The following is an 18499-nucleotide window of genomic DNA, read 5'->3' as shown; positions in this document are numbered from 1 at the left end:
ACTCCTCGATGAATTTCGAAGACCACGCCACAGTCGAGTGCCTTTTGCCCTTTCGTGCCGTAGCAACCTTCTCTGCTCGTCTAATTGTCCTTCGCTTTTGTTTCTTTTTCTCTTTATTGAAACCACATCCCGACAACTCGCGTCACAAAGAAGGTAATTATAATCTCACTCGTGCCGGCACCAAAGGATAGTCTGCCTATAAGGAAGCAGTGGCATTTTGTATCACTTCTAGACTCTATGCTTCCTCCCGGACGCATAACACTTTAACTCTCGGACGTAGAGAGTGAAAGTTTGTAGCAGGTAAGAATCGGGATGTTTTCGCATCGGATGTATTAGTTCAGAAGAAACTTACCTGTTTTTGTCGCCGTCGCCACGTGGAGATGGTGTCACCTTCCGAAGCTCTGTCTCGGCTTATCCCGAGCCTCCTGTTGGGATCGTTGAGGACGGCGTTGGACTTGCAAGCCGAGTTCGCCAATTTTTACACAGGAGATGATCCGGACCGTTGCACGGGAATTGAGTAATCCGCTTGCTTCTACTTTACTGCTTGAAATGCATGCCATACGGTTTATAGGGGTATCATAATCATAGAAGCCGCCGCGGTGGCTCAGCGGTTAAGGTGCTCGGCTGCTGACCCGAAAGGCGCGGGTTCGATCCCGACCGCGGCGGTTGAATTTCTTTGGAGGAGAAATTCTAGAGGCCCGTGTACTGTGCGATGTCAGTGCACGTTAAAGAACCCCAGGTGATCGAAATTTCCGGAGCCCTCCACTACGGCATCTCTCATAGCCTTAGTCGCTTTGGGACGTCGAACCACATAAACCAAACCAAACCAAACCATAATCAGAGGTCAACGGCTTCGCCGAAGCCGCTGGAGCTTGCCGATGCGAAAGCCCTAACTGGTGTGTCGTCGCCATGGGTGCAGTGGTCTGACTTCACGATCAGGAGCAACAGAAGCTCCGGCGGCGGCGACACTTCTTAGAAGGTCGCGCCGTCCACCTCCTCCTCGCAAGCGCATAAGCCAGAGCCGTTCTCTTCATCTGAGCGGCACAAAACGCAAGCTGGCGCGAGCACAGTGGCCATGGGCAGTTTCTGTAACAATCTTTCATCCATTTTCTATTTGGAATTCATTTGATCCTCTCCCACATTGTCCACTGCTATTCGGTCACGCCGCCGAGGCTTTCAAGGCGCAAGATCGTGTGGGAGGAGACACTCCCACGGGCTATGGAATCAGGAACTAATCCTTTTCTACATATCCAAGCCAATGACAGGAAATAATTGTGTTTTATATGATGTTTATTCTAGTTCAGTTTGGTTTATTTCAATATTAGTTCTTTTATTTTAAGCTTGAATTTTAACATTTGTTGGTTTCGTCTGACGCGGCCGTCACGCTGACGACAGGAGAAATGAAATGCAAACTCTATAATGTATCGTTATAGAATACGGCCCCAGATGTGTACATTTCAGGAATGTACAGGTCTCGCTCCGAGGCGCACGGACCGGAACGGCAATGGAAAATTGGTGATTGAACGCCAAAAGAAAACATGGATGACCATGAAGTGAAAATGGGTTGTGCCTTTCATATATTCATGGTGCTTGGGAAAGTTGAGGAATAACGCGGCCGTCTAGTTTCTTTTGCTGTTATTGTGCGAATGCAGTGTTTACCTCAGGCCGGAGGACATATTTTAGCGTATTGTTATTGCATTGATATTGCTTTTTTGTAGAGACTAAGACGGAAGGAGGAGTTTTGACTTTAATATTGCCTACCCTACACACGGAACATTCTTCGCGATGGAAACAAATTATAAGGAATGCCTCCACTGAACTCATGGTCCTTGTCCCTCAAACAGCTGCGATACCAAGACGCGTCCAGTCGTTACGTTCTTAGTGCTTTCCCAACGGTATAACAACCGACTTCTCATCTGAGTACTGTGGTAATAGACTGTTAGGTGGCGGATGCGGCAGATTCTCCATGTGAATTCTTAGTCTTTGTAGGTTCCTGCAGAAACACTCAACTTGCAGCAATAAGATTCCTTCATATTCCCAACTCTGAATTACACCGCGCTTCATTCGCACTGAAGTTTTTCATTCCATTAATAGAGAAGTGTTTCACAAACGTATTACCCCTAACTACTTATGCCGTGGGGCGCAAGAACTAATGCTCACCGATGTAAATTTGATTCAAAGAAGAAAGTGGAATATCCGGATAGCAACTGTTTCTGTACTTTCATGTACTTCCCGTTTTCAAGGGACAAAATAACTTTAAAAATATCGTCTACTCTGTTGGTCTCTCATATGTGGCATTGTTTTGTCATCTCTACCTACAATGTAATATGTACAGCATCAGCCAATAGTATACAGCCCAAGGGGCTTGCTTGCGAGGTTTTCATGATGCCTCGTTATACATCATCAGCGACCATAATATCTTAAAAGAGGACTGGCTTCGCGTGCTCAATCCTCCGAAGCTTTGGACTGTTAGATATACTATTTAGCCGCGCTAAACAGCTTAGAAGCAAACCGCTTACTTTTTACAGGGGTTGTACCTCACATATACTTCGTTTTTTTATATGTCCTTTAGGCCTGGCGTATAAGCCCTTACGCACTTTCCTATTTGCTCCCGCAGTAGAGTACAGTACAACCTCAAGTACAGTGGACTCACTCCGGGTCGTCAAGTGTACTATCCAGCGCACAGCAATTACACATATCAATAAAGAGTGAATCTCTGTCTTGTTCATTTGACGCATTAAGTTACCGCAGTGATGAAGCATACGCCGCAGGGCTCTTTTATGGACAAGTAGCATGTAGCCTTCCGAGTGAAGGGCCATACGTATGAAGGCTTTTGCTTAAAGGGAAACTTAAGAAGCTTTTGAATTCGATCAGTTTTAAAGGGACCGATTTCTGAATCATTCAGGTAAAGCCTGCGGAATAGTTTCGGGGTAGCATTTGAAATGGTGGTGTAATCGCCGAAGAAAGCGGCGCAGGCGTTCAGACTTCTCTGCGGTGCACAGCGACTGGCAGAGGTACCGATAAAGATGTCATGTCACCACGGCGCTACATTTCCAGCGAAGAAACGGTTGTGTCATGGAAGAAAACCAACAGCATGAAGGTGAAGCTCACGCAGCATTGTTCGACGACATCGGACGACACACAGCACTATGCAGCGAAGGCGGCGGATATCTAAAATTTTGGCTACAATCACGTCGCTACGACATTTTTGCACTGCTACAGCGCCGTGAGGAGAAGCCTGAAGAACGTCGAGGTTTTAATCGACGATGACGTCACCTGTTCCAATGCTAGTGCAAAAATTGGCAGTCGTGTAGCCGTGGTTAAACCTGAAGGATTGCGAAAGGATCGAGGAGAGAGAGAGAGAGGCGGTGGAGAGCGCGTGGCAGCGGCGGCGGCCCCGGCACGCCAGCTATGCGTCCCTACTGCGCATGCGCAACTGGTGAGCGCGGCGGCGGTACCTTTGGGTCACCCCCGCAGCGACGGCGGGGGTGCGCCAGCTGTGCGCCGTGCGGCGTCATTGCGCCTCGCGCATGCGCAGTATGGCTTTTCCTCGGCTCCGCGAAATGGCTCGGCGACTTGCGTAGTGTTGCTTTTCAAGCTAAAACACTGGATGGTTTACCTAGAACCTTCACATATCCTAATCTTGAATAACCTGAAATCCCTCCCTCCCCCCCCACACCCAAGAAAAAAAACATTTGAGCTGCCCTTTAAGGGACCCCATGTCGCTACAGATTGTCGCTTTTAAGATTATTCTTGCCATCATCATCATCATCAGCCTGACAAACCCACTGCAGGGCAAAGGCTTCTCCCATGTCTCTCCAATTAACCCTGTCCTTTGTCAGTTGCCGCCACTGTACCCCCGTAAACTTCTTAATCTCATCCGCCCACCTAACTTTCTGCCGTCCCCTGCTACGTTTGCTTTCTTTTGGAATCCACTCCATTACCCTTAAATACCAGCGGTTATCTTGCCTTCGCATTACATGCCCTGCCTAAGCCCATTTCGTCCTCTTGATTTCAACTAAGATGTCATTAACGCGCGTTTGTTCCCTCACCCACTCCGCCCTCTTCCGATCTCTTAACGTTACACCTATCATTTTCCTTTCCATAGCTCGCTGCGTTGTTCTTAACTTAAGCTCAACCCTCTTTGTTAGCCTAAACGTTTCTTGTATTTTGGACAAAAGCACAGTCCGTTACAGCACGCGTTCGAATAGATATTTAAGGAAACAAAATACTGCCAGCGCCATAAATCACATTAACACCAATAATTTCAGAGCGATAGTATATTTAGACGCGTTCCTTGCTTCGCTCCATCTTCGTCGGCATGCGCAGTGCCACTCCTGACTTACAGGAAAGAGAGGGTAATTGGAAAAGGGGAGTGGGAGAGTGGGCAACGCAAAAGGCGCAGGGGCTTGGGAGGTCGGATGTGGTCGGTTTAAAACAAACAACCAGACAAGCAAGGACATTAGCGTCGCCTTGTCCAGCGCCCCGCTCCTTTCTTCTGTGTCAAACCAGAGCGAACAACGCTCAAACACTCGCGTTACGCACTCGTAAGAGTCCTGCGATGTTTTTTATTGCGAAAGCAATACTACTTGCACTTTCACGCCTTTGCCGTGCCGCGGCGGTGACCACCATTGACCTTATTTTGACCGTGATTGCATTAGATTTTATTAGATTGGATTAGATTAGATTGGATTGGATTGGATTGGATTGAATTGAATTGGACTGGATTGGATTGGATAAGCTTAGATTCGATTACATTACATTACATTAGATTACATTGGATTTGATTGGATTGGATTGGAGCGGAGTGGATTGGATTGGATTGTATAACCGATGCATCACCACAAGTCTAACCACAAGGACCACCAACAGCTACACTACCAGCTGAACCATGGCGTAGGTACGGATATTGCTTTCGCAATTTCCGGGCTTAACCAAGCTAAGCCACAGCGAATTTTTTTTTTGTTTCATACAGGAGGTGCTGATTCGAAGCAAAGGGTACCCGTTCGAGAGGCACAGCGTAATGACCAGCGACGGGTACATTATAGAGATGCATAGGATACCACACGGAAGAGAAAAGTGCAAAGGCCCGTGCCTCAAGCAGCCCATTCTCCTCATGAGCGGAATGGTGGGCGACTCCTCAAACTTTGTGCTAGACTTTCCCAAACAGTCTCTCGGTGAGTTGCCGACTTTGTAGTCGTTTTTGCCTACACCTGATTTCACCTCGTCATGACTATCATCCTTTTCGTATCGAAAAAAGAACGCATTGAGTGCACGCCACGTGTTCTGCCCATGACGCGGTGACTTCCTTAGATTAACGAATAAGCGCAAAGTGTAGCACGGTGCACTAGAACTTTAGTGTTGTTCTTGTGATTCTTGCGAACGGTGCTTTATTTGATGCTACAGTATAACGTTGTGTTCAGTAATCCAGTCATGGTTGTGCCACAAACTGTGTTTTCTGCTTAGTTGTTTCATGCGGTCGCTTGGGTTGTGTTTTATTTTTCACTCGTCATGTGTACCAACTTGCTCAGATGCATTCGTTTAAGCCTTTTTTGTACTGGTTCTCAATATTCTGCCTGCATGGGAGTTCAAAGGTGTTCCTCTCTTCTGTCGACGTAATTTGACCTTATTTTGAACTGCCACAAGGTTGCATAACCACACCAGCATGTTGCATATTTTTAATTAATTTTATTTATGGCATACTGTAGATCATGATACAGATCCAAGCGGTACAAATACATATTAGATATTACAGATACATGGGCAACAAGTAAAATAAAAAGAAAAACTAAAAATGCAAAGGGCATGCAGGATGACTATGCGCTGACATTTATCGTGTCAGAGAATTCCACTCGCTGATGGTATGCAGGAAAAAGGAAAATTTAAAATTGTCAGTTCTAGCAAAGTACGGGGTAAGTGAACCGGGATGATGGTGACGTGCGATGCGTGTAGTTCAAAACGATAAATAGGGTGCAGGATCAAGCGCCAATTTGTTATTTATGAGCAAGGAAAGAAATTCTCGTCGAATACATTTTCTTCTTGCTTCAAGAGGTTGGATAAGGTTAGATTTCATTAGCTAAGACGGAGAATCAAAAGGTGAAAATTTAAAATATATAAATCTTACGGCTTTTCTTTGGATATTTTCAATTTTCTTAATATTGGTAATAGTATAAGGATCCCACACCATGCATGCATATTCAAGCTTAGGCCTAATTAGTGAGTTAAACGCGAGAAGTTTAACATGAGTGGGGGCTTTGGAAAGTTTATGTCTTAAAAAACATAGTTCGCGAAAGGCGGACGAAGATATTTTTTCCACATGTGAATTCTAGGAAAGATTGTTAGTTAATGTTACACCTAGGTATTTGAAACTGGAAACTTCCTTCCTAGAAAGTGATTGGTGATGCGAACACTTTTCATTTTTAGTTGCACCTACCAGTCGACAGAGAATAACGTAGGCCCACGTGTAGGCTTGAAATGATTGTTAAATTCAGAAAAGGTTCTCTACTTGGGACTGTTTTCTAAAATTAGGCTTATTTCATGTTGCTTCCCTTCCGGCGTTACATAGATGTTAGCTTAAAATTAAACGTTTTAGAACAAGTTGTACGTCTCTGATGTTCTACTACACAGGTTTCCTCCTAGCTGACAGAGGCTACGACGTCTGGCTGGGAAATGTGCGCGGAAACACTTATGGAAAACGCCACAAGAGGTACAACACACGCTCTCGGAGGTTCTGGAATTTCTCGTACGTTCCTGTGTTTTTTGTGTACATCAGCGATTCACAAGATATCACGAAACTGACTTTTCCTTTGCGACTCTCCAGCGTGGTTTTACACGCTGACTGTTTCTCTTGGCTCAATAACCGTTCTTGTAGAGAAATTTATATTGCCTTAATTATAAATGTCTGAAATACTCTGAAAATTTAAGGATGCCGTGAATATAAGGAAGGCAATATAATGACGATATCCTATCAGTAAGGTGTCCACCAAATGAATTGCACGCTGACTCACAATGATGACATCTATCCGGGAGATGACTTTTCATCTGAGTGACCACTTGACCTAGTTCTTAAGTGCTGGCGCATTCACAAGTTCTCTATTTGTTGTTCTCAGTAGGCAAGGTGTGGCAAATCGAGATAAGTGAAAAACTGCAGACTAGAAATTGATGGTTGAGTTTGGAATTATACGTTATAAGAATAGAGATCATATTGTCATGTAGAGGTGACTGCAGTTTGGAGAGCAGGACGACAGCAAAAATGGCTGCTAAACAAAACGCTTTATTTGGGCTGACTTGCGCCCGCAAAAAAGTAAATGACTCGGCGGCGGCGTAGCAATAGGCCAGCTCACCGGTCGGTGAACAGAATGCCCGCCGCTCTCGGCCGTGGTCAATTTAAAGATGAAGATAAAGCGCGCGAAGTTACTAGGACATTTCGCAACAAGATAGAATCGGCTCTGCCTGAATGCGATCAATCGAGATAAAACTGGTCGCGTCTTGCATCGCAAACAAAGCAATACCCTGCTGAAAAAGAGTTCTATGATGCAATATCCTCATAGATCATTCATCATAGAATATCATACAATCTGTATGACATATTATACAATCTGTATGATATATCATACAATTCGTATGATATATCATACAGATTGCATGATATGTCATACAGATTGTATGATATTCTATGATGAATGATCTATGAGGTTATTGCATCATAGAACTTTTTTTCAGCAGGATAAAATGGCGCGCCGGCAGCTTTGAAGAAGGAACACACACTACAAACATTCGCGGCATTACTCCCCTCTCAAAGAGGCACCAACCGGATGCTTTAAGAATAAGGCGACTACGAACAAATAAAACGGATTGTGCAAACATAACCACCCTGTGTGGAAACACAGTGTCCTTTAGCGGGCATAATACCACTTTAGACGGACGACATGGACAATTTCTGGTTGTACTCGGCCCCGCTGGAATGCAGTCATTTCGTCAGGGGCGACTTCGTAGTCCAGTTCACCTAGCCGAGGAAAAACATTGCACGGGGTGAAAAAGCGATGCAAAAGCTTTTCACTGGGTTTTAGTGCGTGTGATACGAGTACTGGTGAATGTTAGGAAATCGTGACTCTTGTTGACAAGCGAGTAAGCGCTTGTGTTGCTGGGTCTTCCTTGTCCGTTGTCCTAAGTGCACTATTTTTTCCATGATGTTTACCAACTAGCTCTAATGTCGATTCTACTTCCCTTCTGCTTGTATTGGCGGCCATAGGTTTCATGAACACGGCAAGTACGACTTGCCGGCCCAGATCGACCATGTCCTTAAGAAGACTGGCAGGAAGAATCTCATATACACAGGCTTGTCCCAAGGAACGCTTTTATTCTTCACCATGATGTCGGAGAAGCCGGAGTATAACGACAAGGTAGCGAGCAGCTTGTATATTTTTTTTATGACACTCTCAATCCCTTTACAGATTCTTACAGCAGTGGGCCGCTGGTACCCGCAGACACACATTAATGAAGGGGCTCACTGTGAAATGAGGACAAAAAAGCACACTGGATTATACTGGTCCTAACTTAGAATGCATTCTAAAAGAAAAAAAAATTAAATATGACGCTTTTCCAGCATCACAGTTTCGCATTTTGTAGGAAGCAATAGAAAAACACAAAACTGAGGTTAAGCTAGAAACAAAAAACCGCATCACTTTCCTCTTGTCGACCGCTTAGTTAACCAGTTACAAATGTTCTCAATAGCTGGTTTGCAAATGCCAACCGCTCTAAAGCATTCTTTAACAATTCGATGCAGCGTAATAAGCAACAGAGAGAGACGACGACACAACGAGATGTCTTCAGAATAGTGCTATATCCAATTTTCACACAATGCAATTTTCACAGAAGTTCTACTGATCTAAAGAATTCGTCTTGGAACAACATCCTGCAGGGAAAAGGAAAAGCTTAACGTATTATTCGATAATCATCTACTCAGAGCACATGACGGGTTACTCTGCAAAGGTTGAAGGTATTATGGGAGGTAGAATCTACATCAGGCTTCTTGGCGAAGAAAAGGTACCAAAACTTAATGTGCTGAAGCGCGAGTCGTTGCGCTTCTAAAAGTTTACTATAAAACGTACAGGTTTTCGGTGCAGAACCTCGAGCGAAGCGGTCTTTACTGCTGCTTTTAATACTGAACGAATCAATTTAGTTCTCAACGCAGCGCCATTCTGCCGAGGAAATGACCATTTGTGTAAAGAAATATCAGGAAACTTCAACAAGCATCACTGTGTGCAGACCTTTGTGATCAAGTGCTTGGGATTCGGCAAGTCGGAACATGATCACATGCAAAACCTACAGTGCTTAGTCTGACTTGTTTTCTTTTTTCTACCCGAATGGTGTATACCCGTAGTTGGTAGGTTAGGTTTAACCGCTCGTATTGTCTTTAACGCTATGCTTGCCAACCAAAGAGGCGCTCCTCTTGCATATAAACTGTTTAATCAGTCCATTGCAGGTAGCACTGCAGATATGGAGTTCCGTGCTATCGCAAAGGCTGTCATAACAACTCTACTATAACCCTGTGCAGTTGTATATACCATGCCATTAGACATAAGACTGAAACGAAAATCACGAACCACCCCAGCACAGTAAGATCCCTTGCTGCTGCAATATTTGTTGATAACTACCTCTTAAACAAATCATTTCTGACCAGCTGTTGCGATATTGGTATGTTTGTTTAATGACCAGGGCCCACATTTTCGGGGAAGAAATCCTGTGCATACAGCTATTTTGATTTTGTAATATTACGTAAAAAAAACTAAAAAAAGTGAGGCGCTTGCTGAGGCAATTGTGACTGTAAAGGAATTGAGCAAAACTATGCGTAATAGTTGGCCTCGAAACATTGCCAACCAGTGTTCGCCTTACGTTTCTCTATTTGTATTCGTCGTCACTCTTTTACGCCCAATTGTAGCTCTTGCTCAGTTACGTGGTTCACTTACACAGCAGGGGCTCTCGGGTTTCATTGCAAACATACCCATATACTGTGATTTCAGTGCATGTTATAGAACCGCAGGTGGCTCTTCATTGCATGCAGCGCTCTTCCGGTGCGCGCAAATCAGTCAACGAAATATATAATCAATCAAACAAATTGCATGTTTGCTTCATTTGAGCTGTTCCCCAGACAACATAATTTTTTATTCCTGAGCTTGTATCACTACTACCAGAACCACAATTTTTCAATCGAGAACACAGATTCCATTCCTGAACTGCTATGAATTCCTTTCCTTAATGCAGCGTTTGTAAGATGAGTATATTTCACTGGATTGCTTGGCGCGTTGGTTTTACACAGGTGAAAGTGTTCATCGGTCTGGCCCCGTTCAACAAGCTGTCCCACATGAACGTCGACATATTGAACGTTCTTCTACCTTTCGCAGTGGATTACGCGGTAAGCGTTGTTTAGCGGGACTCGTGTCTTGCGCCCCGCCATGGTCATTTACACCCGCAAAAACGCAAAACCGTCCCACTTACGATCAAGTTTTAAACTTCTCAGTATAGAATAAGTGCATTTCGCGATAATATTTTATGTCTCAGTAGTGCGCCATGGCTTCGTTACTGCTGTGAATCACTTTTTTTTATAACATTGATGCTTCCTATGTTGTACCTAACCTCCCATGCCTTACACCGAAGTACATTTTGTATCTCTACTTCAACGCAGTGTTGCCAACTTATTATTCATGCTAATATGGTGTTTTGCCAAAGCTTACATCTTTGCTTAGCATGCTCCGCGCCATCTTTTTCTATGTTTCTGGAGCTGCACATATCTAATCCTAAAAATCGGCACGGACCACTATGGAGTTTGCGGTACTAATAGGGCGTGGCCATTGCTATTTGTAGCGGTCGCAGAAAGTTCATCCTAGCGCCTGTCCTGGACCTTAGAATAAATTCATTTTGCTCACGTGCACGTGGTCGGCTTTTTCCGGAAGTCCAGGAGGCGGATTTGCGACAGAAATTCGACCGAACCCGTACCGGAAGATTACTGCAGAAATGGAAACGAGTATGAGTGTTCGAAGACCAATGCTTTACTCCGATATCCACAACAGTGAAAGAAGCGCGGGACGTAATTCGTTCATTCTTTTCGATCCGTATATATTTACCTCGTCCCAATTATATCGATGTCCTGGTTCTTGATATCATTTCCAACATTAAGAATCTCTCTACTTTGATCTCTTGGTCTAACGCCGCGGAGAAGACAGAGAAGTTAGAGAGGAACAGACAGATAAACGCTACTCTACAAACATCATGGAAGACACCATATTACTTCCTCAAGCTCAACCTTACTATCAATTAAACGCGATCTTGTTTCTCAAACTGCGGCACGCCATTAACCACAAGCAAGCTTTAATTATTCACTTTTGGAATAACCCTTCCTGTCCTACTAGGCAATATAATCACAACCGATTAATACACCGCAGCTGCGATGTCTGCCCAAAAAATGGTCGAGCCGCCTTGGTAAAGGGATTTCTTGGTGCTGAGAAGTTTGCGTCCAGTTTTGGAAGGGTACCCATTACCGCAACCCTGTCTTCAGCCTAGATGCTCTTATCATTCTGAAAGCGCAATTGCATGAAGTTGATATTAAATTCCTGGTTGCCTCTTTACTTCTTTGCAATGAAGTGATGATTGGGATTTTTTATCGCGCAAGGACATCTGGGCCAAAAGAGCGCCATAACACAATGCACTTTTCTTCTTCGTCTTCTGAAGGTGGGGTCAAAGACGCTCACTTTGTAAAGAAGTAAAGATGCAGAAATGGGTCAGGACGTCATGCCCGATAAAGGAACAGCGCGTGAAGAAGGCCATAGCAAAAAAGGGTGCCAAAGGAAGCAAACTCGAGGGCACAGAACAGACCTACTACATACATCAAGAGCTGTAACTCTTGATAATCCGATGAAGGGGCTCGTACAGTGGTTTGACAAGACGTCGACGCCTTCTGGTTTGAGTCTATTCAGCTCCTGTGTTAAAAGCGCTTCCGACCAGACTGCCGTTATTGCGGTCTTGCCATAATGGTTCGTACTCGACGGCATGCTTGAGACAAGCACTGGATCTGTGCATGATGCAAGGCCACGGCTCCAGACTAGGCCATCGTCTTCGTTAACGGCTCAAGCATCGGATTTTCAGTCACTCAGAGAGATCACATTATTTCACTGGGCTTTTCGTAATATTTTCTTCATCTGGTAAATAACACGTTCCGAAAGTCCTCCTCTGGTGCTAACACACTTCAGATTTCAGATACTCAGACCAACGTAACGGGACCGAATCTCGGCCGAGATGGTCGCATTTCGATGCAGGCGAAAAGTAATTGCAACTGTGTATGCTGTTCGATAGCGCACATGGTCATGGCCTGGATTTTCTACCGGCAAAGCCAAACTCATTGCAGAATAAGCGACAAGTGGGCCATCCAGAAGGAAGACGTTCGTCAGACCGGTATGTTGCTTCCGGTGAAGGTGGAAGGACTGTGCAGTCCACACTGTAAAAGGCGAAGCATGCGGTGTACTTTAGCACGAGTCGGCGCCAGCGCGCGGTTGCTGTAGACTCTCAGAACGACGGCTTCTGTCCGCGCTCGAGCCTCCGGTAGTCGAAATTAACCCGTAGTCAATACAACATCGGCTTGCTCATAGTTTACATGTAGCGGCAAGACATTAAACCCATGATATCATATCACCATCTGTTTTAGTGCGTAGGAAGTAAACTGATGCACACCGACCGCGAACAAAATCTTCCGTTGTTTGCAGCTTTGTCCATTTGCAGCTGGCCTAGCAGGAGCGCTCTATTCCGTGGTACTACACGCTCCTCGTCGTATTCTACGTAGCACAAATCTATGGTTTCGCACTGATTCGAATCTAGTAAAAGTTCACTGTAGTTTTTCAAAAAAGGGGCAATTAAAAAGTGAGCTGCATTTGCTTTTTATTTAGCAGTTACCCTGCTAAAACACATTATACTCAAGTATACCTGTTCATAACATTGAGAATGTTTTTAAAGAACATTATATTTTTCCTTGATTGGTAATGGGAGCAAAAATAGCAAAAATGTTGCTCTTTGCGCAGAACATTTTGTACGCGGCTGGACAGTACGAGCTTCTGCCGCAGGGATTGCCTTTGATGCCACTGGCCAGAACTTTTTGCGCCCTCCCGACGCGAGCCATCTGCTCATTTCTCGGCGACTTGTTCGCCAACCTGGGAAGTCACAACATCAACAAGGTTAGTGGAGGGAGTCTAAAAAGGCAGTTTGCCACTCCACCTTTGTTCGGAAAAGGCGTTGAGATTTGTTGTGTGGCTGGTGCTGCCTAAACGGTGCAATCTTGATGTTCGAGATTCTTGGTAGCTCAGAAAAAATCGTCATTCCCAATGCGCGCCCTCCCGACGCGAGCCATCTGCTCATTTCTCGGCGACTTGTTCGCCAACCTGGGAAGTCACAACATCAACAAGGTTAGTGCAGTGAGTCTAAAAAGACAGTTTGCCACTCCACCTTTGTTCGGAAAAGGCGTTGAGATTTGCTGTGTGGCTGCTGCTGCCTAAACGGTGCAATCTTGGTGCTCGAGATGCTTGGTAGCTCAGAAAAAACCGTCATTCCCAATGCACCAAAACATGCAGGCGGCATGTGCTCAGTCTGTTTTACAGTGACAACTGTGTAGAGGAGGATTTTCAAGGTTCCGAGTACGTGGCCTTATGAATTTATGATTTCATGATATCGGAGGACCATTTGAAACTTTGTGACTAGTTTTGATGCGCTCTTTTCAGGAGATTAATGTCCCTTTTGAGACGTCATACAGCGTCGGAGGCAATAGACGAGCCGGGGGGCCTGTTGCGACCCGGGTAGCATGGCCGGACCGGTGATGGCACGAGGAGGATGGGAGACTGGGTTAGGAGGAAGGCAAAGAAAGCTTTATACAATTACTTACATTATTTACAAAAGAGCGACTGGGAGTGACTCTCAGTGGAAGGGAACTTCTTCATCAACCGGAGTCGACGGGAGTTAACAGGCTTCTCTCGACCGCACTCACAGCTGAGTTAAATAGGGTTCAGATTCCCCAGATCCTTGACTGGGGAATAAAGGTCGAAGAGCACTGTCCAATCGGATGGACAGAAGTGGACGCTGGTGTTACCACCCACGGAAGGGGCGGTGCTGGCTGTTCCGCTCTCTAGCGGCTCGGTCGATGGGAAGGGGTAAAGGCTGAGTAATCAAACACGGCTGGAAATGAATCTCCCGCAGTCTACCAGCAGGTGAACGAACGTGCTTCCCCGCCGGATGCCCAGAACACGACACCTCTGTCGAGGACACAGCCGTCTTCAATTAACAGCAACAGCTTGACTGTGCGTAGCACCACTCCGTCGTCCGATGACCCGAGGGTAAACTCGGCCTGACTGGCGCCGCCACTGCCGTGGTCACCTCCGCTCAAGAAAGTCCGCTGCCTAATCCACTTAGGCTAGGAGGGGGGCATCACAAGCACAACACTGCACCGCCGCCGTCGCGAGGTTGTCGGCCTTGTCGACCGTCTTCAGTTGCTGCTTGCTCGGGCCCACGTGGCCGGAAGTACGATCATGACAGGCCTCACTGAAACGACCTATTTATTGGGCTGATTTTGCGCCCACAAAAACTTCAGCAACTCCATGCGTCAGTGCTGATAGAAGGATAAAACGGCTTTGTAACTCAACCTGGGCTTTCTGGCTGTATATTCTTAGTGGTGACGTTAACCATTTTTTTTATTCCATTACTATTCCGAGTGAAAAACTTGCTAATTAGCAAAGGCTCCGGATGTCCCTTGCAGTGCAGTGTCTGTTATGATACGTTTAACAGAATCTATGGTAAACCAATTTGTCCCATTCAGTAGTTAGATAATTATATCGATGGGCAGGCAGTTCACCTGTGTGAGTTCACCTGTGTGAGCTGTCAATGTTGGCTGAACTTTTCTAATGAGGTCTGGCACTATTTTTTGGCGTTTTTTTAACACAGGTCAGAAGTACGTTCTTTAGAATGCGGAATACGGTGCAATGTTTTTCTTTTTTTTTGTTTTCGTGCGCCTGTTGCAGACTCGACTTCCCGTGTACCTCTGTCATGCGCCTGCGGGATCGTCGGTGAAGAACCTTGTCCACTTATTGCAAGTACGTTGAAAAGAAAGATACCTTTCAAACATTCCGCACCATTGATCCTTGCAAAAGCTTTTGTTCTTATCAGGCATACAGCAGTGAGACAATGTTGCTCACCTTTGTTTTTCTTTACTAATGTCTTATGTTGCGGCTACATAGGTAAAATACTTCTGAAAATAATTTAGGAACCTTATTTATACATTCGATCAAATAAAATCTTGGATGTTTTAGGCAACATGAACGACTTCCCACAGTGCGCCTTTCAGCGCAGTTATCTAGGTTTTACGTCAAGAGGCATAAAGGAACGCGTTTCTCTAAACCAGGGAATCAGTAACTGGGGAGCCGAAAGCCCTAATCTAGTGAAATGATAATCTGTGCAATACGCCAGCATAAAATCATTCTTATTCTGGCAAGGATGAGTAGCTCAAGATTATGCAGGCAGACAATGCAGAAACAGTAAAGTTCGGGATACTTACGTGGTGTATACAAGGTTTTCTTTATTTCATTCGACGCATTGCAGCTCGAATTTGTTCATGTACAATAAATAACAAATTTATATATTCTAACCTTCCTTCTGCGACTACCATGAGTTGTTTTCTGGTTCTAGTTTCCAGCTCTGTATGAAAAACATTGTGCTTCACGAAGCAATTGTTCACATTTGCTCACTGACCAGTAAGAGTGCACTATAAATAAGCAGCAGCTTTTTTATAGATATCGAAGAGCGCTGTAATGGCACTCGTTGCAGTGACAGCGTGCTAACTCTATATTGTACTTCTTACTTTTTAAACAGCTAATAAACACCAAGAAGGCAACCAAGTTCGACTACGGGTCTGACGACAACTTGATTTATTACGGCCAGGTGAACAACTAGACAAGTTCATTTTTCTTTCTTTTAGTGGACCACACTTTATTTTTTCGTTCTGCATTGACAACACTCCAAATGTACACGCTAAAGTAATCTGAATCGAAAGCCAAATAGAAAAAAAAAATAAAAGTTAACTTTCAATAAGCACTGAGGAGTTCTGATGCATGCTCGTCACTTCTGAAGTTGATTTAATAGCGAGCTACTAAAATGCTTTGAAAAACGTTTAACGAAAAGAGATTGATCGCGAATACTATAGCGGAGTTTTGAATTGTATTGCACGAATATTTTTATTCATGTTTGCTGCTGCCATTTAATTACAAATACGCAATTATTCTATTAGCAATACGCTAAAAGAATAACGTCATTGTCCTGCAGTATACTGCCAAGAGGTGGCGCTAATTTTGTGACGATTTATTTAGCTGACAAACTCATGGCGCAGACTCGGTTCAAGAGAGAGCAGTTGGGGAAATTTAGGAGAAAGACCTCTATCGGGGTGTAGGCCTTGTCAGGAGGCATGCTTGGTCTACCTCCTTTAGCCTCACCTCGAGGGCATATTCTATATAATATGGCCAAATAAACATATACCACTACTACTACTACTTTTACAAATCATTATCGTGGAGTAGAGTTTACTGGTGACAACTTTATAGGGGAAAACCCATTGGTAAGCTGTTCAACGTGAAGTTATCGCACGCCCTATGTGCCAAGGGAACGAGGGTTCGCTGGCTGTGCAGGAGGAAGCCCCGGAGTACAAGATAAGCAACGTTAAGACGGATGTGGGCCTTTTCTGGAGCCGCGGTGACCAATTCGTTACGCCAGCGAACGTCCGTGAACTCATCAAAGATCTCGGACCGCGTGTGAAGAAGAGCTTCTACATAGACGACCCCTACTACACCCACGTACACTTTGCAATAGCACTCAACAACCCTGAAGTTCTCCATAAGAACCTACTGGAGTTCACCGACAAGTACGCATCATCTTCATAGGCCTGTCGTACATGTATAGAAGCCACAAAAAGTGAACTAGGGAGAGGGGAGCGTCAGGGTGTTTATACTTCATTTGAGATAGGGGACTCATCTTCGTTTGCGCAATGTGTTCATCATTGGCGATACTTAATAGGTCCTTTGCTCCGAAGAAAAAATTGGCAGCGGATTAGCTTGGTTAAGCCTGGAAGTTCTGGGGGAGGAGGGTTTGATTTGGGTAGGGTGATGGGATGGGCACCGTCAAGTTGGAATTTCTTATCTACATGGTATAGCTGTAAATGTACGCTAACCAGTCGACCTGTAAAACGGTCGGAAAGAAATGCCCCTGCTAAGCAGAAAGTAATTCGAAGGGTGGCGAAGATGGACATATAGCGAACGTGCTCCTTTATTGGGCATGAGTGCCTCTCGTCGTGGTCTGCCTACTGTGTTTTGACGTTGGGACTGTTAATGTGACCTTGCTGTGTTATGGCTTTGGTTTGGTCTTGTTTTGTTTCGATTTTGTTTTTCCTTTCCTGATTTTTGCCGCCGCCTGCACTTTGTTCTTCGATTGTTTGTGATTGTTACTGAAACCCCTGAATGTACTGTGTCTTTCGTTTTCTCAGCCTTTTTTTTTCGTCGTGGCCAGCAAACTGTGGTATGACCCACATCAAACGGTAGGCGTTGGCATTTGGTTTCGCAGCGTTTCGAGACTGCCTCCTCGGGCGGGAGTTCATGCTCATTTCCGACCACCAGCCGTGACTGGGCCTCCTAAAATATGATAGGCAGACGTCCGTCATGGCAGCAGCTCGAATACAGAGATGGGCCGTTCTTCTTGGGGCATACAAGTTACAGTAGAAGCCGAGCAAGCACATGCTCGTTGCTGATGCCTTAAGCCGCCTACCCCAAAGCTCCCAGCAGGTATTCGAGGATTCAGAGGACGTGGAGGAGTACGTAGTCGCTTTGGACCACTGCGACCAGCCTGCCGTACCCCTCAACAAGTTGGAAGTACTCATACAAGATGACAAAGTGCTCGCGAACGTCTACAGGTACATCCTTCGTGGTTGGCCGCGGCAGATGATGTTGGAAGGGATGGAGATGGCTGTGTACGCAAAAAAGGAGACATGAGCTGTCAGTTAGTGAGAACCTGCCCCAGTGGGGCCACCGTGTTTTGATTTCCGAAGCAGCCTGGGGCAGATTATTGGAACGGCTGCACGCAGCACACCAAGGAGCTTCATCAATGAAGGCCATCGCACGTTACAGATTCGTGGTGGCCCAGTCTAGATAAAGATATTCATCACGTAGGGGCAGAGTATAGAAACTGCGTGCAAGTTATCTCAATGCCGCCTAGCCAGGCACCGGTTAGCTGGCCAGACACTTAATAAAGATGGTCGCGCTTGCACGTTGATTTTCACTCTTCTATGTCTACAGTATATATTCTGATAACCATTCCAATAAAAATTTAGTTGTAAGAAGCGCTCGTGTCCTGTCTTCACCATGTCTGTGTCTCGTTTTTCGCGCTATGTGTTTCAAAGATGCACGTTGATTTTGCGGGACCGATTCAAAAC

At 45.1% G+C, this 18499-nt stretch overlaps 1 protein-coding gene across 2 annotated transcripts; it reads left to right on the top strand.

Annotated features, from left to right (window-relative positions):
- Positions 1–380: 380 nt before the first annotated feature.
- Positions 381–16958, top strand: LOC149328903 (lysosomal acid lipase/cholesteryl ester hydrolase-like). 2 transcript variants are annotated; one of them, XM_089561992.1, is made up of 10 exons: positions 381–517; position 2621; positions 4979–5177; positions 6628–6742; positions 8252–8402; positions 10319–10414; positions 13068–13220; positions 15051–15122; positions 15898–15966; positions 16707–16958. In XM_089561992.1, the coding sequence occupies exons 1-10, from the start codon at positions 381–383 to the stop codon at positions 16956–16958; spliced, it is 1245 nt and encodes a 414-aa protein (XP_089418118.1). The 2 variants fall into 2 exon arrangements, with proteins under 2 accessions (XP_089418118.1, XP_089418117.1); XM_089561991.1 differs by lacking the exon at position 2621 and having other exon boundaries at positions 4951–5177.
- The last annotated feature ends 1541 nt before the right edge of the window (positions 16959–18499 follow it).

The sequence above is a fragment of the Amblyomma mixtum genome, chromosome 9 (genome assembly GCF_055824585.1).
Source record: "Amblyomma mixtum isolate Tamu chromosome 9, ASM5582458v1, whole genome shotgun sequence".
Taxonomy (NCBI): domain Eukaryota; kingdom Metazoa; phylum Arthropoda; class Arachnida; order Ixodida; family Ixodidae; genus Amblyomma; species Amblyomma mixtum.
Note: the sequence above shows the minus strand (reverse complement) of the source record. Positions and strands in the feature narration are given on the sequence as shown.